Below are 27634 nucleotides of genomic sequence, written 5' to 3'. Positions count from 1 at the left end.
TAAAAAGAGCCGGGATTGATTTATTACCTCCTTCAAAGTCCGGAGACGTGTGGCGTGTGACCCGCGTGTCACGTCATTCTCGCTGGGGGAAATGAAACGCGCTGAAGTCACGTTTCTTCGGGGGGTTTTTCCCTCCGGACCTGTGTTTTCATCAGCACGTCCACGACACCGAATCAGCCACGTGGCGACCAGCTCAGCTCAGCCTTAATGAGTCGCCCCAAGCAAGTTTTCTGAACTTTTCTAATTTGGTTTTTAGAATCCCTAAAATAAAAGCACGTGGAACAGAATTCCATCTTCTTCAGAGCGGCACAGATATAAAATATCTCTAGAAAGCAACTCGGCGGTCCTTTTTACAGAAAGATGGTGGCAGCGATGTTCCCTCGGTTACACCTCTAATCAACTGATGCTTTCAGCCTCTCCTGCACTCCCAGTGCATTTGTCTATCAGCCCGATCGGTTAATCCTCCTGTTCGGTCCCTTTTGTGACGGAACGATGCTGCTAGCCTAAAGAGAGACAGCTAGCTTAGTGTTGTGTTTGTTGAAAAAAAAGCCCTCCTTCTCACACCCAGCCCCACACACACGTGCTAACTTTATATCTCTTCCCGGGATCAGCTCTTCCTTGGCCCGTCTCTAGCGGATGTTGATAGTGCGCATTAATCACCATTGTGGCGCCGGCGTTTCTAGGTTTCCTTTGAAGCAGGTCGTCATGCGCCCCCACCAGAGGCAGCGCGGCCTTAATTCCGATTATTTTATTGTTGTTTAGGCTCCCTCGCTGCCTATGCAAGACTTAAAAACAAGTTAATGAACATTGAGAGGTTGTGATCTCTGTTCAATTATGCCCAAGTAGCGTTTCAGAAGTCAAAATGGTGGGTAGCCATAGCGTCTCAAGGATCATGTGACCCGGGGTTGATGGCGAGTCGGGCCCAGAGCCGGACGTCCATCCACTTCCACTTGTGCTTACACAGACCTCCTTTGTGCTTTTTAGGACTTGTCACACATGTCAGGCGCGAGCTAGTATAAGTATATTGTGTCTGGCCACTTGGATTCTTTTCCCCCTGACATCTGCCACTCTGCCGGGATGATAAATTCTTGCCTCATTAGGCGTGGGTGTGGGATTACAGGCTGACAACACATTAATCACCGGGCTGGGTGGCAGCAGCCCAGCACCAGCTACAGGCATTGTTAACCAAACTTTTCTAATATGTCACTCTCCTCCCCGACAGCCCATAATCAATCATCCTGATTGGCACCACTGATAGATTACACTATTTATACTTTGTGTAATGAAAGCCGGCGTTTCCACCGACTGTCATTGTAGGGACGACCGTAGGCCACGGCGTTCTGAAGAAAAGAAAGGCGAGGAAGACCTCCGCTGCACATTGTGGACAATGAGCAGCTCCGTAGCGTCGGAGTGGAATCCTGTTATTGTCACCCCTCCAGACACACACACACTCTCACACACACACACACTCTCTCCCAGCCTCCGCAGCAACACCGAGCTTTTGTCATCTTTGTCACCATCAGTAGCGAGCCGTGCTCAGGTAAAACTCCTCTTTGTCTGCGCTGGGATCGCGTTGCCCCGTGACCCCGTTACCGAGGTGAGGTCTTTGACAGGAAGCGAATGATTTACACATGTACAACAACAAAATGACAGGACACCGTATACGGCGTTTGGATAATGGATCCCCCTCTGAGGGCTTTCACGCCGCGCCGCCCCACCTCCAGCCGACACGTTTTACATGGGAACTTGTGGATGAAATGACACACTGCTGGTAGCCTCCGAACATAAGAAGGTTACATTTCTCTTTTTTTTATCCTGTATTTTTCTGCCGTGACGTCTTTGTCTGGGGTCAGAGACGTCGGCGGCGCTGCGAGAGGTTATTGAACGTGAGCTCAATACGGGTCGCCGCGCACGTCTGATTGTGATCTAGACAGGAAATAAATCTGAGGCTTCCTGGCGTCATTGCATTAGTTAAGCAGATGATATTGTGGAAAGTCTGGTAAATTGCCCTCGTAGACGCAGTAGCGAATAAGTAGCAGGAGGCCGCATCCCTGACCTGACATTGCTGTGTGTATAATGTAAAATCCAGTGACGCTCGATGGGTTCTGTCAGCTGCAGGATTGAATTCTCTGCCTGCTGCGTCTCCGTTTGGAGCACGCTGGTCAATTATTTCTGAGGCTGTCACCGCGTGGGGAGGCGCTGTTATTTAGTATGTGTTAACTTGGCGTCATTAGGACGCTCACCTGACAGAGGACGCGGCACCTGAATGGTATTTATTTTGATTCCCCAGACAGGACTAACCTTCAAACGCGCTGACCTCTCCTCGCGCCGCCGTTTGCGAAATCCCACTCGGTCCATTAGAGACGGGAGCTGTCGAGGCGACGGGCGACTCAAATGGCCGCGCGTCGTCTAATCTGAGGCGGTAATGCGAAAGAGGAGCTTCCCTTTGTCTGGACGGATCGCTGTGATCACACGGTGGCAGCTCGCTGTTCTGCGGACGTCTACGCAACATCCGCACAGAAGTACGTTCTTATCACGGAGCCTTTTTGGCGCTCTGATAAGAAGCGCAGCCGCATCAAAGGGACGCAGCGTCTCGTGCGTGTGCTGAGCTTTGTTTTATCTCTGGATGAAGGACGACCACGTCAGGGATGCTGAGGGCACATTTGGATCTGCTAAAACGTGAAGCTCGGTGGGGGTCTGACCAAAACTTGAACCCTGTTGGAAATTAAAAGTTGCCATTTTTACATCCCCTCCCACACACACACACACGCGCGCACACACACGGCGTCCAACACCAGCAGCCCCAGAGATGAATGGCAAAGCTGATGGAGCGTAAGCGCGGCGCTGCCTCAGTGTAGCGCAGGATGACATGATCAGGAGGTGACAGCATCTGTAACAACATCTCTGCATCGTTTCTGCCCTCACTCTCCCGTCTGTCTATTTTCACTCAACAAGTCAGACTCCTCTATAATTAATCTCCCCCAGGGCTATCTGCAGGTCAGTCGGGGGGGGTTGCTGGTGAGACAGGTAGTCTCGACACCGCCGGCTTTGTTGCTGGTGTATGCGGGTGGTTGGATGTCTGAAGGCCAGCGATGAGGGCTGGGACGTGTTTGGGTTGGGGGGGCTAAGACTGTTGGAGCACTGCAGGTTAGAAAAGGGTGTGACCCCAGCACCCCGCTAACAAAACAAGTGTTTTTTCATAGGATTAAGCAGTCAAAGCTGCCGCTTTAACAGCTCAGGTCTGTCAGGAGCAGGAGTGACAGCTCTAATAACATCAGCCTCCCCTGCATTTGTCCAGAGGTCATGATGTTTTGAAAGAAATAATATGGAGGGAAGAAAATTAAGATGTTTCCAAAGTGTCCTTTGCAACCGCTCGGCAAAAGATAGCTTTTTGTTCCATTTGGTGCATCTCGTATCACTTATTTTCTAAATAAAAGAAGCTATTTAAGTCCTTTTGTCCTGTCTAGGTTTCAAGTGCCCTCATATGCATGTGTCCAAAAATCCGCACACACTCATTCCCGTTCCCATTTCAGACACAGCAGCCCCATTTTCCCAGCCATGGCGCTGTGAATACCCACTCGTCGCCGTGCTTTCTGCTGGTGAAGAGTCCTTTTTTCCAAACCACCCCTCTCACACCGTGAATGGAAAGAGAAAAAGCAGAAAATTTGGCAGCAGACGAGAGAAAATTAAGCTGAGACAATAGCGGAGAGGGGGGACATTCTTGCTCGGCACGGCAAATAAGGGAAAGAGTGAGCCCTGACCCGGGTGCACCAGGGGTCACCTTTGGGGGGAGGGGTCAAGTGACACTTAAACAGCATTCTTGGGTGTATTCATCATGTCTGAGAGCTTAATTAAGGTTCTGTCCTCTGTTTGTGTGGACTTCCAGCGATTAGCGACGGATTTTATCAACCCACCGTTTTTGTTTTTTATTATTTGGAGCGACACAGATATCTAATCGTCTCCCTCGGCAGAAGGAGGCTCGTCCCAAGATGGTGGTTTTGTCACCTCTGATGAACTGAACACAGGAACTGAGGTAATTCGGTAGCATTCGGCAAACAAAACCAGTTGGACGGATGGTGCGGCTCTATTTCAGCGCTCGCCTGGTTCAGTTAACACTCGGGTTGATATACATCTCCCAGAGGTGAAGGACACGTCAGACTGGTGCTGGTGACCTTGTATTACCCGGCTGCCTTGTCTAAAGTACATCTTTTATTTCATTGGACCTATAACTGTCACCCGTAGCCCCGAAATTTAATCTGGAACGATAAAAGTCCCCCCTGGGATCACCTGATACGCCGTCTTCTGTGCAGCGGGGTGGGGCGCGGAGGCTGTGAGATCTCACTGTTTGTGCCTGTCAGCGGGCGACCTCGGTGTCTGTGACGTGTTCGGGGTAATGTGAGAATCGGGCCGGGCCGGGCCGCGGCGGCTCGGGCTCGCCTCACCAGTGTGTTGAGGATGAACCAGCAGCTCCGCCACCACTGGACAGTGGATCACATGGCCTAACACGCCGTCACACTCGTCCCAGCTTTTGTCTTCTTTCACCCTCTCAGAGATAACGCGTCACATGACGGAAGCGCCTCAAAACAAAGGCCCCGCTGACGCCACGGTGGTCCGAACCGACGGCATTCACTCAATTCACGACGTGCGTTTCATCTCAGCAAAACACAACGTCCCAAAATCCAACCCGAAGAAGGCGAGCAGACGGCGGGAGAGCGCGGAGCGTCTCCTCCTTTCATGAAGACTCCCGTCTTCATCTCCTCCAGCTCCTCTCAGTGGCCTCTGTCACGGATGTCACTCTTCCCTGACACCTGTCTGCCCTCCCCTCTTGTCTCCCCGTCCCATCTCCTTCTCTGTGGGGTGGAGCTGTTTGTTTTCAGAGGTCTGTTTATGGGGGAAGGAATACCCCGCTGTTCCGGGCCGCCTCTAGTCTTTCAGCTCATCACGCGGAACATGACAGCCCTCCCTCTCTTTGGTGCTGAGATGAGCTGCTTCTCCCGATACCGCAGGGAGACAAACTTTTCTGCCTCCTCCTCTCCTGCAACTTGGCTCCCAGACAGCGGATCAATACTGTATGCACGAGCGAACACTGTCTGCGTTAGGACGTCTGCGTAAACATTCTGGAATTCTGCTCTGTGTGCTTTGAGGCCTGGTACCGATTCAGTCAGGGGGGATGAAAATTTCACTGAATTTTTGAGTTGTTTATTTTGTGCATTATGAACTGATCCCAAATTCAATATTGAGGCTGAGAAAGGTGTGCGTTGCCTTTAAGGCTCTGTAATTACCCTGTAATCCAAGCTGCAGCCTGTTATTACAGCAATAAAATGGGTTAAAATCCCAAGTGTTGCCATGTTTAATTAGAAATTTAGCACCAAAAAGGAAATTGTTCCTGTGGGTCTATCTGCCGCAGCGAGCCGTGGGAAGCCGAGGTCCGTAGAAAATGGCCCGTGCTAATAATCATACTGGGTGGTCCACCGCAGAATTTCCAGGGCTCCAAAAGTCCACCCGGCGAGCTAGCTCTGCGCTTGCCCTTTCCTTAATGGTATTGACATTCCTCTTTTAGAGTAAAATGGAACATCGGATAATCTGGAATCACAAGAAACCTCCAGGAAATCTGTTCATGTCATTTTTGTTTTCCTTCCTTGAGCGAGGCTGAGTCATCATTTCACACCAGCTACCGTATATGTACGCACGCGTATGCATGTGCAGATGCCAAATTGCGCACTTGCAAACCATTTTCCTTGTGCACAAAGACACTCGTACACCTAAAGAGGGGGTTGTGCCTCCGGGGGCCACGTCAGTTACCTGCTGACACACAGGCTAGTGATTGATGAGACGCCGGGGGCGCTGAAGTAGACTCTGTCAGCTGCTCATAATTTATACATCTTATCTCCGTCAGAAGAAAAGACACAGTGCCGCCTCGTGCATATGAGGATGAAAACACGGGGCTGCTGAAGGTGGCGGTGACAGGGTAGCTGCTAGCTGTTAGCCTCAGCGCGCCGTGATAGCTGCGATTGCTATCTGTTAGCTTAAACGCCGGGTCCCTCTATGGTCGGATGTGTGATGAGTCTCCAACCTGTCATTGGCTCTCGGTCACTTTCATCGCCCCTGCTCTCTCTGGCGCTTCCCTCCCTGTGCGTCTCCTGTTCTTTCGTGTGTCTCACTTTCTGGCCTCCCTGTTTCTCTGCCCCCCACCACCACCACCACCACCTTTCTCTCCTGCGATCTGTCTCCTTTCACGTACCCGGTCCAGGCAGGCGCTGCCCAAGTGGTCTGGGTCTGCCTCGGCCTCCTCACAGGCCTGTGGCGAGGCTCAGGTTACCTCACAGTTATCTCCAGATGGGCCCCGTGCAGAACTCTCGCTACAGTTCTGGTGTTCCAGAAGAAAACCCGCTAAATCTGCCTGGATTGTCCTGTAGCCGTTATCGAGGGCGCGTAGCGCTCGTCAGTGGTAAATGGATCCGACTGGCGCTGCCCCGGACGCTCAGCCTCGCAGAATGCGAAAAAGTTTATCATCCGACAGAACTTCACCTTACTCGCCTCCAATTGTCTTTTCGCGCGCTTTGTTCTGCGAAATTGCATTCAGATGTTTTTAAGAGTGTCGGTTAACGAGCGCATCAGCAAAACAACTTTGATTCCATAACCCCTTCCCACTATTGATCGTGCCTCGTAGATAAAAGAGCGCTCTCTCTCTGAAATCATGCATTTTTCATTGTGCTATCAATGGCAGCCTTTGCATTTGGCATCCCACTTAGCTTTAAGCTATGCTCACAAATGCTGTCTGTTTGCTCTATTGATTCGGCGGGTTTGCATCTTGTATATCTGAAATATCGCTCCCCTGGTATCGCTTTCGCTTTGTCTTTGATCACCCTGATTGCTGTAAACAGCCACAGAGAATAAAGCAAATTATTCGAATTAATCTGTTATGGAGTGCAGCCGCACTCTTTTTCTTAAATTTGCAAGTTGAAACACTTTGACATAATTAAGACAATCTGAGGTAATAAACCGCCCCCCCCTTCCCCAACCCCCCCAGCTCGTGCTGCTACAGCTGCTCGGTCTGTGTGGACAATTAATTGGAGTCAGACTCTTCTCAAATGCTGTCTGTCGTGTCTTTCTTGTTTTTTGTTTTTTTTTTACTAAATATGCCTTTTCCCCCTCCACAATATTTCCCTGCTCTTGTATTTTTGCCAGTCATTTGAGGACCAACGTCCAATTTTGCCGTTCCTGCCGAATAGCGGTAGCCATTATGGTGCCGTTTCTCAGGTGTTAAACAACACTTTGGAGCAAGGACAGATAAATGAGAGAGTCCTCCTCTCTAATAGAAGCTAAAAAGATGAAAAATATAGTGCAGGAGGCAGGAAGGACTAGTCAAAGAGCTGACCATCATCGTCTCTGCGGCGTGGTTTGGCAGCCTCCATCCTGCCATGGTGTAATTGGAGAGAAAACATATATGGGAGCAAATAACCCCCTGTCAGGGGCATTAAAAGGAGACGCTGTGACAACTGAGAGCCCTGCCAACCCGGAGCAGCAAAGTGGAGGAGAAGAATAAAGCCCGTCAAATGGAAATTCCTGCTCGGAGCAAACTCGCATCCAAATATTCAAGATAATTGTTGGCCGGTGGAGGAATAAGGCATCCGTGTTTGTTTGTGGGGCTGGGAGAAAAACACATTTGCAGCTGTTGTTACCTGTTGACTTTACTTTGATGAATGTGATTTCAGAATGGGAAATTGTAGCATTACCAGCGACGGTGCTCCAGTCGTCTCGGTGAGAAACCACGTGATGGAAATAGAAACGGGGGAAAAAGATTGGAAAACTAACATTGAAATCCCCAAATTTCAACTTTGTCTCCTCGTACCGCTCGTACGCCTCTTGGTCGACAGAAGGAACGGGCCAGACCCATAACAGAGTCTGTCCATGCGCCCCCCCACCGTGCTCGAAGGTTAAATAAAGTCTTTAAACAGTCAGTGGAAATTTACCTGCCGTGCCCCCCCGCCCCCCCGCCACTCCGCCTCAGTTCTTCCAGGGACAAGGCTCGTCGTGTTCCGTTTTGTTCCGACCTCTTTGTGCGCAGGCAGCTGTGCGGGCAGCCTTTTGTCTGCATGCGAGATGGCCCCTCTCATTAATCATCCGCTCGGACTATTTCTAATACGCCGGCACCTCGGCTGCCGTTGGCTTTTGTCGCCGTGGCGCCGCGTTCCGTGGCAGGAGGAAGCCTAATTATTAACTGCTGGGATGACAGCCGTCAAATCTCTGGCAGGATTTTTTGAAATTGGGTTTTTATATTTTGAATCAAGGTAGAACAATAAAAGTCTATTTTGGGGGGGGGGGGCAATTACAATTCTCTAAAAGGGTTCTGACTGATACCAGCAGCCGATGTTGCCTTAATAATCAGTAGTGGTGTGTGTGTCCCCGGATGTGCCATCCCACTGCAAAGCCCAGAGAGATGGAGATGGTGCTGAACTTCAGGTGTCAGAAGGATATAATACGTGTCATTTGGTGGGGGGGGGACGGAAGAATTAGTGAGAGGCTCCTGGAGAATGACAGTCTTTGTTATTTGTCTCCTGACTTCACAGCAGACAGCTATCGGGAAGAAAGAGAACTCACTGTGCAGCAGCCAGAGGAGGAAATCTGTGAGTCAGACTTTCCCTCCTCCTCCGTCTCCTCCCCAAAGCTTCAACTCCCCCTTTCCAAAAAAAAAAAAAAAAATGAAAAAGGATCAAGTTGCTGTCACTGTCAGGGAACAAACATAAACTTTTCTGGCACCTAATAAATAGGCGGTGTGGCATTGTTCTGAGAGCCAGACAGGTGTGTCTGCCTCATCCTGATGGATTCCATTATTCTGGATGGAAAGCTTGTTGGCTTTCTTGTCAAATGTTGTCACACATCTCTCTCCTGCGAGGGGAAGCTTTGAAAGATGGCCAAAAGTAATTACACGGAACCGTCCCCGCCGCCGCCGCCGCGCGTTTTCTCCCACTCATCACCGCTAAAGGCCGGGGGAGGAAATCCGTTATCCACCGCTATATTTCACAGACAGGCGGAGGGCCGACGTGTCGGTGCTGCGCCGCTCATCTCGCTGTGCTGATTGCTAGCTCATTAACCCGTCAGCTTTAGTTTTCCCGGCCTTGATCGTGGAAGGGCCCCGGGCGGGTTGACTCATCACCGGAGCGCCGGGTCCTGGAACACTCTGACAGCATTACCTGCTCCCGAATGGCGTGTACCTCAGCGTGTCCTTTTGAAGGGCTCTAAAAGAATCTTTGGTCTCCTCACAAGCCTCTTGGGTTGCCGACAGGCCGCTGATTGATATTATCATCCTCATTGTTGGTAAATAGCGGCGGACAAAGAGCGGCTTTCCCCTCGATCCCGAGGAGCTCATTCATCTTTCCGCAGCTCTCCCCACCGTTCGGATCCACAAGTCATCTTACGTTTCACCCTCAAATCTCCCTTCATCAGCGTCAGAGAAACACGGAGGTGAAGTCGGTTATCGCCTGTTGGCCGACGCTGCTGTGTCTCCTCCGGGTTCGGAATACCGGCCTGACAAATTTAAGAAACATCTTTCCGTCAATGCGTTTCCAATGGGTGAGGCGCCGTGGCGTGTGTGTGTGTGTTTGCGTGTGTGTGTGTGTGTGTGTGTGAGGGGTGTGTGCGTGCGTGTCTGTGTTGGGGAGGGGGGGGTTTAATGAGTTCTTGCGAGGGACATAAAACCTGCAGACGGCTGCACAGCGGCCACCAAAGGTCTCCCAGACATCGCTCTGAAAAGGTTAAACACTGACAGTGAACAAGGCCGACGTCGCGGTTACACAACCTCCGCTGAAGAGCAACAAATGAGGAGATTTTAAAGAAGAGCAGCGTTTGATATATTCTTGGATCGTCACCAGGCAGTCGGACAGTCAAACATCCGCCTCACAACTGGCTGCTCTGTTAGAATTGCGCAATCAAAGCCGGATTTCCAGTTTTCCCTTTCACCCCCCCCTCCCCTCCTCCAGTTGTGCTGCCCCACCCCCACCCCTCGCTATTATGTTGACAGGCAGCGCTGATATCCTCTGAGCCTCTGATAGACGCGTCATATCTCGGGGAGAAGCGGGTTTGTCCTCAGCAGGTGAAGGCGCGGCTCCGTCAGCCTCCCAGCAGACAGACGTGAGCGACACTTTTCCACACTCGCTCCCTGATAACACTCTGGCACGCAGGCGGAATCAAAGGGGGCATCTTTCACGTGCAATTAGAAACGATGAAGCGCGGTACACAAAGAAGAGCCGGGGATCAGACGGCTGTAATGAAAGGTGATTAGAAGAAGAGGCCGGCGAGCCGGGGAAACAAACCCACGCTGGCTGGGAGTTCTGCTGGAGACACTATTAGACGTTATCAAAGCTGATGATGACGGACAGCTCCTGGCTGATAAATGGGACTCAGAACTACTGTGGGTGTGTGTGTGTGAGAGAGAGAGAGAGAGAGAGAGAGAGAGAGAGATGATGGAGTTATCAGCTAAAGGTCAGTGGGTCAGATCCCAGAGAGGATGATATCAAATCATTTATCAGGTTAACGATTCTGTATTTGCAGAATGGCCTCATGACCAGTTTTCCACGGGACCTTTGCCACCATCAGGTGGGCTGAACATGGGTGTAAAGGTTTGAAAAGCATAACGACCTTAATCATGTGTCATTTTTGCGTCTCAACGCCACCTTTAGCTTAGATGCTATCGCCCTGAATGTCTCCTCGGACTGCAGCTCTTCCACCTTCTCCTCGCCCTCCAGATCAAGTCGGCTCCCCTCCTGACGGAGTGATGGACATTTGTTTAACGTCTTCCTGGCTAAACCGGGAGAAAAGAGACCTGTTCCTCCTGCCTTGCTGGTGCCAGCTTTGAGTGGATTTTCGGGGCTGGGGCTCATCCAGGCCCTGCTAATAGTGCTGTCTGTCTCAGTCAAATTCCTCAGCTCTTGAGTCCCTCAAGGGAGACCTAGTTTCAGAGTTTGACAGGAATTAAGCACCTGGTGAATGGAAAGAGGGCAGCTAAGCCGTCATGGATGAAATCATTGTGACATTACAAGTACAGTTTGTCTTAACAGGCTGTATTTAAAGATTTTGTCATGCGGTGCTGGCGGCTCACTGTCAGGATTAATCATTTAGTGAATGAGCAGTTCAGTCTTATGAAAAGTGTGTTAACACCGTAATAGTTTCTTGTTATACTTGCTCGTATTATCATACCAAAAGGATCCCCCTTCCAAATAAAAGGAAGGGCGCTCAAATGGCGTTGACGTGGGAAGGATCCCAGGGGCTTCGGCAAAACAAACAACACAAATTAATTGCCCCAGTGACAGGAAGGCACCTTCACTCAGCGTGAACCGTATAACATCCTCGTCAGGCGTCGGCTAAATGGCTTCTGTGGCATCTTAACAACATGTTGCCGTTCAGCCTCACTCAGATTGTCAGGCGTGTCGTCCTGGTAGAGGAGACCTGCAGGGGAGCGCCACGGTGGCCAGGGAGTTTGAGCCCAGTGGGGTAGCTACTCTAGGGTGTCCGGAAATATGCCTGACTGAAAATGATGAGGGGGCCTGGTGAACCCTGGGTCACCCGCCAGTCCCATGTAAACCTGCGGAGGATGAGGGGTTTGTAAGGGCCGGGCCTCCCCGTGTTGCAGCCTCTATTTTGGTTCTTTGTCTCTTAAAATGGGCCGTTGTGAATCATCATGTCTCAGATGATATTTGATCGAACCTTCCCAGTTCACCGTCATGTGCTCCAAAGCTGAGGATGAGGAGGATGAGGAGGATGAGGAGGCAGCCCGGCACGACGGTGTGTTTACACACGGCACGCTAGCTCTTCTCTTATCGGGCATCAAAGAGAGACGCGCGGTCACGCTCGCCCACACAAAAGCCGCAGCTCGTACCTTCATGTCTTCCTTTATCCGTCCTCCCGAACAAAAAGGACCGGGGGGGGGGGGGGGAGCCGTCTGAATGGAAAGCTAGAGGGGCCCGGAGAGAGTCGGGGCGAGACACACAAACATTTACGCGCACGGAGGAATCAGCTGTGAGTGGATCTGGGGTGGAGGCGGGGGAGCATGCTGCCCTCCTGCCCTCCCTTTGAAGTGAGGCACAGGCCGTATGTACAGAACCCCAGAGAGGGGCATGTCTACATCCCCCCCCCCACCCCCAAAGGGCTGGCTAACGGCAGCGATCCGAGCTCAGAGGAGAGAGAGGCGCTTCCTCGCAGCGTTCTCCACCAGCACCACGGTGATTGTGTGGAGACTCATAAAAAAAGAGGTCATCGCCCTGTTTGATTCAGCGTTTGCAGACCAAAGTAAACAAGATACGTTCTAAGACAGTCGCTCTGCGCAGCGTTTGGCGTTTGTATGACAGCCCGACAGCCTTGATAAAGTTGTTTTAAATATTGAAATAAACACGCTGAAATTGATTACATGCAGCTCATTCAAGTCCCCCTATAAAAGAGCCGCGAGGGCCCTCTCTATTTATCTTAAGATTAATGCAAAAATAACCCCCGCCCCCCCAAACAGCAACATAAGTGATGGCTGTTTAGCTCCAGTCTCAACAGTTATGGTTAAGAAATGCGGATGAAGAGGGATCGCGGCCATTTATGCCGAGTTCGGTGCCATTAACCTCCGTCTAGATTAGCGCGGCGCTAGAAAAACTGCAGCAGATGATTTCAATCACCGCGGCGTCACCGTTTCCCAGAGCGCGGTCGGCCGGAGCGTAGCGGCGGTGCGGGGTCTGGGCAGGGCCGGCGTGAGATAAGGCTGCGTTTGAAGGGGAACAGCAGATGCTGGCGTGTTACAGGTGGGCAGTGCAGCAGATGGAGCCTGGGAGAAGGTCTGGGTGTGGACGGGGGCGCCCTCAGACCGGCCTCGTCTCTTTGTCTTTGTCCCAGCTGCGCGAGATTCTTCTTAGCTTAAACAAACTTGGTGCTGTGAGCAGGTAAATCCATCACACCTGAAGAGCCCCCCTCCCTCGGTCCTCTTGATCTGACTGATTGAGATCGCCCGCCGCTAATAACACTCCAGACGGCGAGCGTTTGGAATGCAGAGGTCTCCCTCCGTCATTAGGTGGAGTGTCTGCCGGAATGAGACGGCGTTTCGCTGGGCCTGGAAACATGACACGTCTTCATTTGTTGCCTCGTACAGCTGCGAGATAAGCGATGTCGCGGATGTACGTCTGAGGGCCCTCCGAGACCACAGCCGAGCGGCTGCTCACTGGCGCATCCCTCCTGCTAATGTCACGCTCTCCCAGTCTATCTGTCACCCCATTACGCTAACATCATTATGCACAGGGGCCTGTCTCGGGCCTTGAAAAGAACAGAATCATTCCTGTCTCGTTTTGAAGCAAATTGTTTCGGGGACATTTCTCTCTCCCTCCTTTTTTTTTTTTTTCTCCGGTGGTAATGGCGGGCCAATCATCTTGCGAGGCTCCAGGTATGCAGATGAATAAATCGCTCTTTAGTGGAGGGAGGTTTGTATTATTCATGAGGGGGGTGTCTGAAATATGTGTGCACGAGCTCCTGTCTCTGTCACAGAGGGCCAACGAGCTCCAACACTGCACGATCTGGCTACGCGGTTGAGTCGAAGGTGACGTTTTTCCCCCAAATTTAATCTTATTATAGGTTTTTTATTATTAAAGTGTTTAAATTAGCCAATTAAAAATGAAATCAAATAAAAAGTTCAGAATTCTATGATGGCGGTGTCACGCTGCCGCTATGGGTTGTAGATCTGGAGGCAGATGGGTGTGATTGTTCCCGGCTCGGCACTGCTGTGTTAGCGTGTTCTCAGCCAGCACTTACCTGCTAATTTAAAAGCTTTAATCTGCAGAGAGGAGCAAGGGTTGCTGTAATTGCACTGGTGACGGTGCTTCAGCGGGGGGAGAAAGAGACTGTCTGTGTGTCTGTGTCATCATTTACACAGCGATATGAATAGGTTAATAAAATCAAATACTTTAATTATAGCTCAAATGCCATATTGTTAATGGTGCCAGTGTGGTTCAGCGCTACAGTTTCTGCTATTAATTATCTGAAAGCGAACTGGTTTAAATGATATTTTACAGCCCTTGATAAAATTACTGCTAGAGGCAATATAATGATAGACAGACAAAGGCCGTGCACGAATTATCATAAACTATTAGCTAGTTTCTAAAGGGTTTTATGTTAATCTTTTAGCGCTTAAGTACCCCCCAATTAACATATCAGGAGGAGCTGCCTTCTAGGCTGGGCTGCAAATTGAAGTCCTCAGAAAAAAAGGAATGAGGCGCTATCACAGTGAAGTGTGCTGGAATTCTTCCTCACGTCTGACAGAGGGAGACTTTAAGAGCAGTGAGACAAAGAATTAGCAAAGGGAGAGCGAGATGTGTCGCTGATCAAGGATGTATAACGGCTCCATTATCTCTCATGGGCGATGACACGAGATGTCTCTTTCGGGCCTCTCTCCCTTTTGTCTCGCTCTCCACTCTTACCGGGGAGCTGAAACGGCTCTCATTGGCTGTGATGGCGGTGTCTGATGGAGTGTGTTTACATATCGGGGCTAGCGGCTTGATATGTAAATACATTGCGTTAAGGAGGCTACAGGGAGGTATTGTTCATTGTTAGGCTTTCACAGCCTCTCTTTCTTCTCACCGCGAGTACAAATGGATCCGCCGTGCGAAGCGTCTTGTCCAATGCCGGTGATTTAAAGGCACAAAGCCGACCCCGACTTTGAAAATGTATTCGCCTTTTAGGATCAGAGCAGCTAAGCGTTAGTCTGGTCCTCGTTGTTCTGAGCTTTGATGCCATTTCGCTGCTTCCTTTAATGAAATTTGTATGGGCAGCTTTATCATTCTCAATTTCATGGAGCGACCTACTGAGTCCAGCTGCAAGAAGAGGGTAAGAAAGCCTGAGAAAAGGTCCTGGAGCATTAAACACAGTCATTCTGACTCATCAGTCCTGACTCTACTGCATAGACTTTGGAGTGCTCTGCTATTTTCCTCTATTTTCAGTGATAAATGGCTCCTGCGGGGCCTTAATCTCATGTTAAAGATTTGTTGGCCTCTAAAAGTTGGGCTTATAGCATTGAGATGCCTTGCCTGATTTATATTCACTGGCACAGACGCGGAGCCAAGTGCACTATCTGCAAAGCAGATGCTGCAGCCGTGCCCTTGTATCAGGCTTTATATTTCACCTGGAATGAAACCTCCAAACAAGGTCGTGTCCTCAGACTCCGTCTTCCCCCTCTCTTCTTCTCCCTTCCTGTCTCTCTAGCTGTCTTTTGGAATTAATACCCTGACAAACAGATGTTATGACTACAGTGTAATTGTAAGAATAACAGGAAAGGGGGAGCAGAAAGCCGGGAGAGGAATAATGAACGCAGCCACCCAAAATGCTGATGAAGGCTGGCTTTAAAACCAAATACTTGTCTGTCAGCCAGTTAATTTACAGGGCGGAGATTACAAAGCTACCGATACAATAAATTCAAATGATGGACAGAATTACGCTCAGTGCTTCCTGCTCTCCCCAATGACGCACACTAACTTAGCGCGGCCTGACAATGAAGGTGATTTACAGCCCAGGCAAGAGCAGAGAGGGGAAACATTCACAGGCGCAGGCACCCAGGCTTCGCTTTGGCCGGCAGCCTGGAGAATAAAACCCCCTTTAATTCACCCACAAACGTGTAGCCATTAAAAGGCTAAGAACGGGGATTGCAGATCATAAATACTCCCTGATTTACTATCTAGCAACAAAGCGCGCCTGAGCCCGGCCAAGGAGAGGGAGATTGTTTGACAGTATGTTGTCACGGAGAGAAAAAGAGAGGAAAAACACGCTCGTTCCCGCTCGCAGACGCTCCGAGCTAAATGTGAGCGGGGATGCATCCCGGCCCTATCTCCCGCAGCAGCGCGAGAGCAGATGTGTCCGCTCTCTTCCCAGCGTGTGACAGGCAGGAAAGATAAACAGAGGGAAAAATCAGAGAGAGGTAAAGAGAGCAGGAGCTGGCACGGCACCGGCTAATTTATCTCTCTGAGAGACAGATTAAAGAGAGAGGAGAGTGAAACAAAGTTCCACCGGCTTAATCAGCGGACAGCCTGCTAGCAGAAGACATGATAAATCAGAGCGGGCTCGGTCCAGGAGGCTGGGGATGGGGGGGGGGCGACTGCAGACATCATCAGCAGTATCTTTTACACGAGCTGCTGTGAAGAAAAACCTGCAAAAATCACTGCCTGTTCTTGGGCTGCCTTCGTGTTAGCTAACGCCGGCGCGCAGTAGCCCGCTGCTGTTATTTATAGGAACGCTTCAACAATCCTGCTCGGCGGCGTAAACAGGACAGGAGGGACGTGAAGCTTCCCCCTTTCGCCCCCCCCTCCCACTGTGAGGCCGCGTCTTTCTTTAGCCAAGCGCCTGACAGGGAGCTAACCTTAAGGGCCTTAGCCAGGAACAGGAAGAGAGGAAGATATCCCCGTGTCATTAGTTCACCACGGGGTCACAGCTGGGCCGCTCGCAGCGTGATTACACCCGCTGATTTATCTGCGTTGGAGCCCGAACGCAGATAAATCTCCCAACTCATCCCGCCGTGGGATCCTCACTGTCTGATAAATGGCCCAAGCTGAATAAACGCCCCCCCCCCCCAACAAACACCAACCACTCATACATTATGAATAATTCATTGAGTTCGGGAGCTCTGTTAAATGTGTATATGCTGCGTCTTAAATGCCAAATATGCTGGTGTGATCTCCAGCCAACCCTCCCCACACGTCTTTGATGAAGCGGCGGGGAGGCGGGGGTTGGCGGACATTTTGTTTAGCAGTTGTAAACTTTATTTCCTCGCCCGGGCTGTCGTCCTCCAGCCTCCTCACATAAATACACTTTATGCAAATATGTCGCGCGTTGGTGGGCAGCGCGGCTCCCGTGTGGACATTGGCCTGCCTGCCGCTTTACGACAGAGTTAAAAATCGTTCATCGCGGTGACCCCCGCCGTAAATTCGCCCCGGCGGAACATCGGCGCCGCTCTCCTGTGTGGTGCGTCGCCGCCATCGCGGCTGCATTTTTAGCTTAATTAATTGGCCGTTTCTGTTGACAAGAAATTTATGCGGTAATAATTTGCCTGAAATAGATGCAGGGAGCAGGAAATGAGATATCCATCAGGGCGCTTGTGTTCCGCCAGCTGCACCGCGGCTAATATGAAGGTATTTCAGGCTGCTCAGACGCTGCTGTTTACGCAGTCCAGATTATATAGACCCACGATCCATTGCCTGCCTCAGAGGCGCTCGTGGAGGTCTATGATAACAAAGACGACGTGATTTATGGCGCGCTGTGAAAGCACAACTTGATGAGATTAAACAATTTCATAGCACAAGTGTTTCTCAGAGGGCGCGGTGATTTGTGGCCGCGGCGCCGTCACTAAATCAGGTTTAGAGATCTGAACGCGTGCTCAGCAAAGCAGCGCAATTACTGGTTAAGACCGCTACTTTTTATTTCATTTCCAGCCCGGGTTTGTCTCTTTTATTCCCACTCTGCCGACGCAGCCGCTCACCTTCACAAGTCCTTCCCGGAGAGGAGCCGAGGATGAGCGCAGGCGGGAGGAGCGCCGTGGCGTGGGGCCCGCCGCTATCTCCCCTCTCCAGCTTTCAGAGAAACGGCGAGGCGGCAGCCACCGGTGGAAGAGCGCAGGCATGCGGTGGGGGGGGCTCCATTTTTAAAGCATTGTTTGCCTGCTGCTCCGTCCCCGTCTGTGTAAATGGAGGAGGCAGAGTGATTAGAGAGCCGGGCTCCGCTCCGCTCCGTGCCGCTCCGCTCCGCGCCATAAAGATGACACGGTGTAGCCACACAGCTTACAGGCCCGCGGAGGGTTTTTCTCCTCGCCACGGAGGATCTGGGTCGTTTGCCTGTGACTTATGATCGGCGTGGGGGGATGACAGCGTTATCATTGTGACCTGTAACTCACAGATGTGGGGGGGGGGGGGGTTCCTGAGAGGTTGTCAGAGGCGCAGAGATGGATAAGGAGCATATTAAATATCCATGTTTACAAGCTGTCGTCTGGTATTTTTCCATCAAAGGCAAAGCGAAGTCACATGATCAGAGCTTTAATCATGATTAATTAGGTTTTATCAGCATGTCTAAAGACAGCTGCTGTTGATTTTGGAAATCTTTAGTTTTGTTTTCCGCTATATTTAACACGTGTTTGTCTAACTCTGTATTTTTATGCGTACGCGGTTGCATGAGCGAGTCCGTGCACGTGCGCTCTGTGTTGTGTGTTTGGTGGGTTGCGGTTAAATACATGCGGGAGTTGTGCGTCTGCCGGCATCCTCCCGTATCTGCAAAAAACATCAAGAGATCTCATTATTTCGACACATCTCAGGTCCACACACACACACACACACACACACTCTTCCTTTAGTCAAAATTAGTTTGCTTCCCCTCTGTGATCTCAATGACTGAAGTCGCCTCAAAGTAGGGAAAATCGCAGCCCTGGAATCTCTGTGGCGAGCCCGAGTCAAAGACGCGTGTCACGCCGCCGCAGCCCCAGTTAAGCATCGCTAAGTAACCTTCAGCTTTCACTCGTGTGAAGAGCTAATTTCCTTTAAGTTCACATGTCACTTTTGGTGGCTCTTTTCGTGGGCCCTCTTCAAATGTCTCTCTGCATCTAATTGCGCGGGAAACATTCCAGACAAGCAGGCGTGACAGGTCCGCTCCCCGACTCTTCAATTATTAAATATGCTACACTCTGGAAAACAGCTCTGACGGCAGCTACGGCCCTTAATCAGAGGGGAAAGACGACACACTCTGCTCCGCTTTAAGCGCATACCTGTTTGTGTGGAGTTTGTAGTTTGTGGAAAATATTTCTGCAGTTTAAACAGGCCAGAAAACATGTCGGAATAAAGTTTTCCACTTCTCCCCTTGTGGAAATAAGGGAATTTATTTGTCCGGTAATGCGAATATACATGAAACGATGTGATTGTGTAGCTTCTGAGAGTGCAAAGGTCAACTCTAACTAAAACAGGCCTGTGCCCCCCCCCCCCCCCCCCCCCTAAACAAACCATGGCCCTGTGAGCTCCTCTCAGTCGTCGCCACGGATGATTAACATCCAGCAACACTCAACCTTTGCCTGTCTGACGCTCAGCCGTACATGAAAGGGTCACCGGTCGGCCCCGTGCGCCTCGCGGCCCCGAGCGAAGGCGCCTGAACCGCCGCTCCTGTGATCACTGATCATGTGATACATTTACGAGTTCATTGGACCAGAACTGGTAAATCATCAAGCACACGTTCAGCGGTCCTCCTGCTGAGCAAAGACTTCTGTGCTGCGGGGACCACAACATTACCCCCCCCTACACACACACACACACACACACACACACACACACACATACACACACACACACACACACACACACACACACACACACACACACACACACCATTTATAGATTTCACACACACACTCTAATATTTCCACTCAGAAGTCTCCGAGTTCGGCTGTAAAAATGTGAATGAATTTCCATTTTTCGAGCCTGAATTCCTCAATTCGTCACTGCCGCTGCGGCTAATTTGCTTTTTCATTGTTTGTTTCTGGGCTCCCGACGCTCCCGAGCCCCGGCATCACAGACGCGAGGCGGGGATCATCAAAAATTCCATCTCGCGGAGAAGTGAACGCGTCACGCCGGCATTAAATGTTGACTCCAATGAGTTCGCGAGCTGCGTCTCTTCTGATCCCCGACACGATCAGAAGGCAGCACCAGTTTACAGAGGCGGGGGGGGCGCGGGGGGGGGGGGAGGAAAAAGTTCCATGCGCAGACACAAAAGAAATATTTTGATATAGACCCAAAGAGAAAAGATATCAAAAGAGATTTTTCTACATGTCTTTTGCAAGCAGAAGAAGCAGAAATGGTGTCAAGAGAAAACAAAACAGAAGGCTTGTTTCTTCCAACAATTGCTTTAAGCTACAAAAATCTCCTTGAGTCCCTAGCCTCCCCTCAATGTCAGCCGCCCTCCCTTCTTCGCCCCCCCCCCCCCCCCCCTCTGAGGCAGGACAGGGCCCTCTTTGCACCCTGATAGGTTGTGGGCTGATGCTTAGCAACAACATTCCTGTGCCCTAAGTAGCAGTAAGCCTCTGGCTGAACTCTTTGATGTGGCTGTCAGGCCACATTTATTTCCTTTTAGCACTTTGTCTACTTGTCCAGATGTATAAGGAGATAAAAAGGGCTGGTGTTTACACTGGTCTCCCTCTGTAGCGCCGCTGTAATTAGATTGTATTGCCGCTCGCTCTGAAGGGCCGAGGTGAGGCCAGGCGAAGCGGGAACCACCTGTGTCGGGCTGGAAACCCGCTCGGCCTCTGCACGCCTCAAATCTTAATCCCGTCCCGGCCGAGACCCTGCGGTAGTCATGGCAACGTCATGCTTCCAAACAGACGGCAGGGCTAGCTAAACTTTGCAAACTTTGTGCAGATGAATCCCACCTGGACGCGCGTCAGCCGACGCTTGTGTGGTTCCAGGAGAAGGGGAGGCTCTCTTTGTCTTCTCCTCTTCCCTGTCCTCCCCTCCGTCCCCAGCCCCTCTCTCCCGGTGATGCGTTGGAAGTAATAATCACCCTCGCCTCTGGGTTTATCAGCATTTATTCGCATAACAACATGGGAAAGTGGCAGACAGACGGCCCGGGTGTGATGTATTATCCGCTACGGGAATCATCTTTCATAATGACAACCAACAGCGCTTCCTCCCTCTGCCAACAACCCTCCTTGCTTTTTTCTCCTGTTCTCCGCTCTCTTCCGTCCAGCCCTTTATTGCGGCTGAATCCTCGGTGCCTCTCAGCCTGTAAATTTGTGCCACATTATCATAAGCTGTGGTGATAACTCACAGTGCACGGAGACAATAATGATGTGAACACTCAGCATATGCCCCGGGCCCAGCAAATTAAAACAATGCTCAGCTTGATGAGCAGACTAATCTGGACAGCGGAGAGACGGAGAGAGAGAAGGAGGAGAGAAAGAAAAGAGTCTTGAAATAGACGACACAGCAGCACCTCCCTCTGTCCAGCACAGGTACCACGATGGAGGAAAACAGGAGGGGTGGCGAGAAAAAGGGCAGAAAAGTAGACCGGGAGACCAGATTCTGGAATAAAGAGCCGGCTTTTTCCCAGCCTTTGTTCCAGGCGCGCTCTCATTCATGTGGAGGGGGGGGTGAAGCCGGATCTGAGGGTCAGCAAATTGGCTGATTCACCCACTGTGGGTGGGGTAAAATGGTTGCACTGGGTGAGATGCAGATGTGGAGGGGTTGATCAAAAGGTAAAGCGTTCGCTCTGTGGAAGCGGTGGGTGGCGATGCTGCCGATGGACGTCCTGCAGATGCGGAGGCAGCCTGAGGGTCTCCACCCAGCGCACCGCAGCACCCCTCCCTCCGCCGCTCCTCCTCCAGCAGCCTCCTGCATCAGTCTGTGGGTGGTGCCGTTAATAATGTGGCAACTAGGAAGATTAATCGTGTGCAAGCAGCGGGATTAGGAGGGGCTTTCTGGGGGCCAGCGGGCCAGAAGAGGCCCCTGTTTGTGATCTTTCTAGCAGGCCAGGAAATGAGGCTCGACTTCACGGTGGTTCAGGAGAGCAGATCAAATAGAGAGAAGAAGCCTGACGCAGCGCTTGACTTGCTCTTTTAGCTTGTAGTCGACTATATTATAGCCAGTGTTATAATGATGCATAACATCGGGAGATAGAGAGCAAAGGGGTGTGATCTGTAAATATGTTTTCTTTTAAATCAGGAGCTTTAGCTCCTTTCAGCAGCCACGTGGACCAGATGCAGAGCGTTCACTTCTTCTGGTTTTTCTTCCTTTAGTTGCACAGTTTACACACACTGCTGGACCTTAATGCCTCTCTGAGATGCTATCTGGAAGCACATTATGTGATCGTTTTCAATTCACAGCGCTCTCTTTGCCCATGACGAATATGGTTCCATTTACCAGCGCAGACCGTTCCATTCCTCAAGGTTATGCATGAGCATATAGCAGAACAACAATAAAAGTGGGGGAAACGCAGCTCCAAACCACCTCTAATATGTATTTGTCAGATGATTCCTGGCTATGATTAAAGGCCCGCTGAATTCCTTCCTGCAGAGAAGAAAAGTAGCTGAGCAAAGGCATCAGATATGGCCGTGTCCTGATAAACTGCCCGCTCCACTCACTAAGAGGCTAAGAGGGCAAAAAAGAGGGTGTTTAAGTCCTTGAAAGTATAAAAAAAGACTGTTGGAGGGCATTTTTTCTGTTATTTAGAATCCCCAAAGCCTCTGGTTTATTAAAAAATACTTTAATTGTACACAGCTATGATTGTAGCATAGCTTAGTTTAGCGAGTCTCTAACATTCAGTCAGATTAGTAAAACGCCTCCTGAGAAGCAACAGAAAAACCTTTAGGCCAGGAACTCTTGACCTTCCACCAGCAGATGATGAGAAAACTTCATTTTCACTGGCTCAAAATTAGAGAGGGTCCTTTTAAAATGCTATTAGCATAAGTGCTAATAAAGGCGGGGGGCGGGGGTCACCACCAACGGGGTGAGCATAACCGCACCGTTCAGAGTGAGTGACGGCTGACCTTCAGCTGACCGCTGCAGGAGGTCACGGCTGAGCGAAGGTTCACACCCGCGGCCCCTCGCCACCTCGTAGATCAGATCATCAAAGCAGGTCGGCGCTCCGCCACAGGGGAGGAGCGATGAAACATGGCCGCCACATCATGTCGTAAAACAGGAGCGCTCAGCATTTTTTAGGAAGCGTCACTTGTCATTCTGACAGCTTGTCCAGCCTTTTCCTGAGCTTTTTTTGTTGTTCCTTGTTGGTTTCTTTGCTCTCAGCGTCAACGCTAACGTTTGTGTGTTTGCTCTCTCAGGCGCCTCGCGAGACGGGATTCGAGAGTCGGCCTCTGCCCTACACCCCTCTACCTCGAGGATCCAGAGAACCAGAAAACCACAAAGGTAACCAGGAGACCTTTAGAACCAAGATGGAGTTTCTTAAAATAAACACTGACCTGTGGCGATGCGTCCTGCCACAGCTCGAGGATTATGGAGATGGAGGTCGCGACCCCATCGGAGTGGGAAAGGACGGACCTTGAAGTTCTTTTATTTGCGCTTATTGATCTCATTCTGCATCTGTTCATAGAACTAATCAATCTGAATAATCTAGCTGTGTGTGTGTGTGGGGGGGGGGCATAAAGAAGATGAAACATCCTTGGATCTGCTGATACAAGTCATTGATTAGGACTTCTAATGGCCCCGAGTTGTAAGTTTATGCAATTGTGCATCAATTCCATGTTGTCCACCTCTGTGGAAGCAAACGTGAGGAAAATCCAGAAAATCCTGCTTTGTTTCGTGATATTTTACTGTGAGATGATGTTTTATCAGTGCATTTATCAGTTTAAAGCCCATTTACAGCCTTAAATGTAGATGACCTATAGAAACAGCTGATCCCAGGCTGGGCTGTAAAATGAGGAAAACTGAATAACCAGAATAACTCCACGCAGTTGAATCCGTCTTTCGCCACCTTTGAGTTTTCCTGCTCCAGTCCTCCCCCCCCCACCCTCCCAATGCAAAGCGCTCAGGATCAGAAGCGTAAAGCTTCCCAGGACAGATCTCTGATATGAAGATCTTGACAGCGGCAGCTCGAGCCGACTGCAGTGCCGAGCGGTCCATTTAAAGGTGAGGGGATGTGACACGTGAAATATTTCCCCGTCTGTGTGAGATCTGAGCCGCCGCCGCCGCCGCCTGCGTTTGTTATTTTTATGACGCGGAGCTGCAGTCTTCGATAAGGCCGCCCCCATCGTCGCCCTTCACCTCCGCTCCGCCTGCTCTCCTGCTGTGTTCTCACTTCATTTACGCTTCGGAAACACAGTTTTCGCGGCGGAGACGGTCACGGTGAAAGTCTTCTTTATTTTGTTGGGAGGGAACGGGGGACATTTTTCCGAGTGTGTGAGAGTTCAGTTCAGGACGAACACAATAGGAGGGAACAATGAGCTGCTTTCTGTGGATGGTGAATTAAGCGAGTAAATGCTGCTCATCCAAGGTCTCCTGATACAAGTGCTGCTGTGTTCTGCGGCGCTGAGCCTGTCAACCGCCGCTTTCATTCCGCGCCATGAAACGACCCTTTAAGCTGCAGATAAGATGCACTTCCTGAAAGTATCTCTAAATCCGCTGCGCAGCTACAACATCGGCGTTGGAGAGCTGTTGATTTTAGGGTTCCTTTCTCTCCAACGCCCTCAGAACCATGAAACCGTCCCCACCCTGCCTAAAAGGGGCTCTGACAGAGTCCCACTCCTTTTGTCATTGTAAAGCCGGATGATACCAGGGAAAAAAGGACGGAACGCTGAGGAGGATCAGTTCTAGGGATCAGTGGCGGCTCCCCTCTGGAGGCCGTGATAGCTCACAAAAATGCTAACTGATCATCTTGTCTACTGGTGCTTTATACAATTGTTTGTATTCCCAGGAGAGGCTCCGTAGTTTAGTCCTGGTCTCCCTGCACCCAACCCCCCCGCGTGTCACCTGTATGGAAGGGCCCAGAGCCCGGCTGCCAGAGGTGATCACAGCTAATAGGAGATCCCAGAGGATGGCAGCCCACCGCCCAGGGAGACAAGGAAGGAAACAAGGAGTCAGGAGAGGACGCAGAGCAAAGGACGTGCTGCTGTTAGGGGGACATAAAATCGAGACTTACAGCAGATACAAGGAGAGGAGATAAGGAAGAGGGAGCGGGGCAGAGTGGGGGGGTTCCAGCAGAGACCGATGGGGAATGTGGTGTGGCAGGGGGGCCTGAGGATCCTCCACCGGTGTCACCTTGGCTCTGACTCTCCGTGCAACTGTCAGCTCGGCTCCAAGTCCAGTCCGAGTCCAGGTCTAAAGCGGCGCCGCAGCCTCTGGAACTGCCGCCGTCTCGGCCTCTGCGTGAGCGCCAGAATTACCGACCTGCGACACGTTTTAAAGCGACGTTCTAATTCTGACTCTTTCCGAAGTCTGTTCTGATTGATCCACACGCGCACACGCGTCTGTTGACGTCGCCCATCCTTCGGCGCCAGCGGCAGGAAGTGAAACTGAGGAGTGAAAACGCCGGTTTTCTGTATTCTGGTGGTTCTGGGCCCGCTTCCAGCTACTCTGTATGTGCTGTACGTGTCTTAAAATGTTCCCCAACTATTATTGCAAATACCTGGGGGGGGGGACCAGCCTTCAAAGCAAAATCTCTAAAATATGAAAGCTTTCTTTCGCCCTCTGACAACACCCACGGGCCCTCGTGCATTTGTTAGGCAGTTGCCGGGGTAATGTGCGCCGCGGCTCCCACCACACACCTCCATTAGATCCTTCAGTCCCCCGCCGCCCGCCCCCCGTCCCCCCAAAAACATAAAGCAACGGGAAAAGCTCCAGCGCCAGAGTAAACGTTTTATAGTGGCTGCACAACAAATAAACAAACATCTGGAAGCATTCAGAGCGGTCCATTAAAAGGGCCCTGGGCTTTGCCAAAAAGGGGTAAATGATGAGGAATGGGCTGTCGGAAGGCTGGCAGAGACGGGGGAGAGGCCAGATGACGGAGCCGTGGGTGCTAAGCACCGGCTTTTAGAGCTCAGCTGGGCTCGCCCATATCTACACCTGCTGCTGTCTCCTCCTCCCTCGCGCTCCTCCACCAGACATCTGGATGGAAACGTGACTAATGGAGGAGCAAAGCGCCACCGCTGAAACTTCCCAGTCGTGGAAATGAAGAAGGAAGCTCCTTTTTTTTCCCCTTAGCTTTGACTTCCTGTTGATTGAAAATGGTGCCTTGTGGCCCCCGTTGCCTCTGCTGTTCCCCTGTTTTTATGCTGACTCTCTGGAGGAACGTGGGAGAAGACGGGGACCCTCTGGCGTTCCCCCGCACACACGCACGCACGTGCACGGCAGGACTTTCCCTTCTAACCTGTAATGGTTCTACCAGCAGCAGACGCTGTGGAAAGTCTGAGCAGCCTCACCAGAAAGCTGCTCTACTGACCGTTTTCAGGATTAAGGAAGGACAGACGGATGTTTTGAACGGACCAGAGCTCCGGTTGAGTGAACGTGCCCCTATGAGGTGGCGCGACGGATAAAGATGTGGCCTCTTGCAGCAGAACCAGTCTATAAAAAGGGTTTCCCAGAGCCCCTGGAGCTGCGCGAAGGTCTGGTTTTCTGAGCGGCGTCTGCTGCTTGTGGTCGTGACGTGATGAAGCGCTGTAGATCATGTGACTTTCTGAATGGCCGCGTGTCCACTTCTTCATACAGCCACAAATTTACGATGGGAGGGAGCTCACATAGTGCCTGGACTGGTTTTTAAAGATTCAAATGGTTTGAAAAGCCAGCAAGATGAAGCTAAATTGTGCTTCCAGTCGAAGTCTTGCCTCCTGTTAGACCTCGATCAAAAGGGTCTCCGTGGAAACACATGAACTCCCAACGCTGGTGGGAACTTTGACATGCATACGTTTGGACTCTTGTCTTTGTGTACGGCAGTTTTATCAATTTATTAATGAAATAATGCCACTTTTCCTGTTGTACTACAGTATTACAGACCCAACAATGGCAAATCATTGGTTAGCAAGTTAGCATCCCAGAGGCTAACCATGTTCAGTCCAATAAGACCCTGGTATGCGCAGGAATAGGCAACTTTCTCAGTATCTGGGTGTGTTCGCTCAACTTTTAGAGCTTTGGTTTCAGTCCAGCTAGCATGTTTAAGGTGCCGTTTTAGCCAAACCAGTGCAGTAATTTGTGTTGGCTAAACTTGCTGAGTCAAAGGCCCGTAAACCCTGCCGGAGGCCTCCAGCGGTGCTAGCGGGAGGTTTTCCATGTCTTGAAAACTTTCCACTCAACGCAGAAATTAGGTCTGAAAATGAATAAACTGCCTGTTTGGCTGCTCTAAAAACATTAAAATTCATTTCACACATGTAAAATATTCTGATAGAAATAGCACAACTGTTTGTATTAAACCCAGTTGGAGTGTACTCCTCTATCCAAAGGAATTCTGGGTCTTTGACCCTGACAAACATGGAAGATGGAGCCACGGAAGACATCACTGATGAAGAATTTCTGCTGTTAGCTTTTATAATTCGGTGCACCAAAAACAGACGGTTCGCTCACATAAATCTCCTCTTCTGGAAGCTAGCTCCCGTTGTGTATCCCATCACACACTCCCTGCGTCTGTGGCCTGGCTCCAGTTCCTTTATGAGAGTGGGATGATGCCATATTATTCCTCCCAGGAGTGAATCGTCATGGTGACATGAATATCCATTAAATCTAGCCTCCGGAGATGGATGAAGGCAGAGGGTACGAGGCGAAACCTGCGCCTGTGATCCTTCACTGAGGGATGAGAGCTGATCGGTGGGCCCCGGCTTGCCCCCCCTCCCCGAGCAAACTCCCGAACTTCCACGACGGGAATAACTCCGAGGTTCTGAGGCCTGAACAGCGTACAGGAAGCAGCCTTCCAGCACGCGCAGCTCCATCACAGCCTGTAAATAATTCTGTTTGTGCTCAGTTTGGGGGGAACTCACTGACACTATTGTTTTTACCGGCTGTTTGATGTGGCGGAGAGACTCTCTGGAGTGTTGTGACTTCTTGAAGTGACGCGGAAGGTTAAAGCGAGGAGATGGAACAGCCAGCGTCTGAGATGTTTACCTGTTTATTCTCACTATCAGTCTGAATGTTTATCTCTCTGATTTACCACCTTAATGAGCTGC

At 50.7% G+C, this 27634-nt stretch overlaps 1 protein-coding gene across 2 annotated transcripts in view; it reads left to right on the top strand.

Annotated features, from left to right (window-relative positions):
* The window catches only part of lrmda (leucine rich melanocyte differentiation associated), a 141620-nt gene that overhangs the window by 104677 nt on the left and 9309 nt on the right, over window positions 1-27634 (top strand). For both annotated transcript variants that reach the window (XM_057047193.1, XM_057047194.1), the window contains exon 6: window positions 22811-22895. In XM_057047193.1, coding sequence (XP_056903173.1) covers window positions 22811-22895 — 85 coding nt within the window. The remainder of the gene's footprint in view (window positions 1-22810; window positions 22896-27634) is intronic.

The sequence above is a fragment of the Takifugu flavidus genome, chromosome 11 (assembly GCF_003711565.1).
Source record: "Takifugu flavidus isolate HTHZ2018 chromosome 11, ASM371156v2, whole genome shotgun sequence".
NCBI lineage: Eukaryota > Metazoa > Chordata > Actinopteri > Tetraodontiformes > Tetraodontidae > Takifugu > Takifugu flavidus.
Note: the sequence above shows the minus strand (reverse complement) of the source record. Positions and strands in the feature narration are given on the sequence as shown.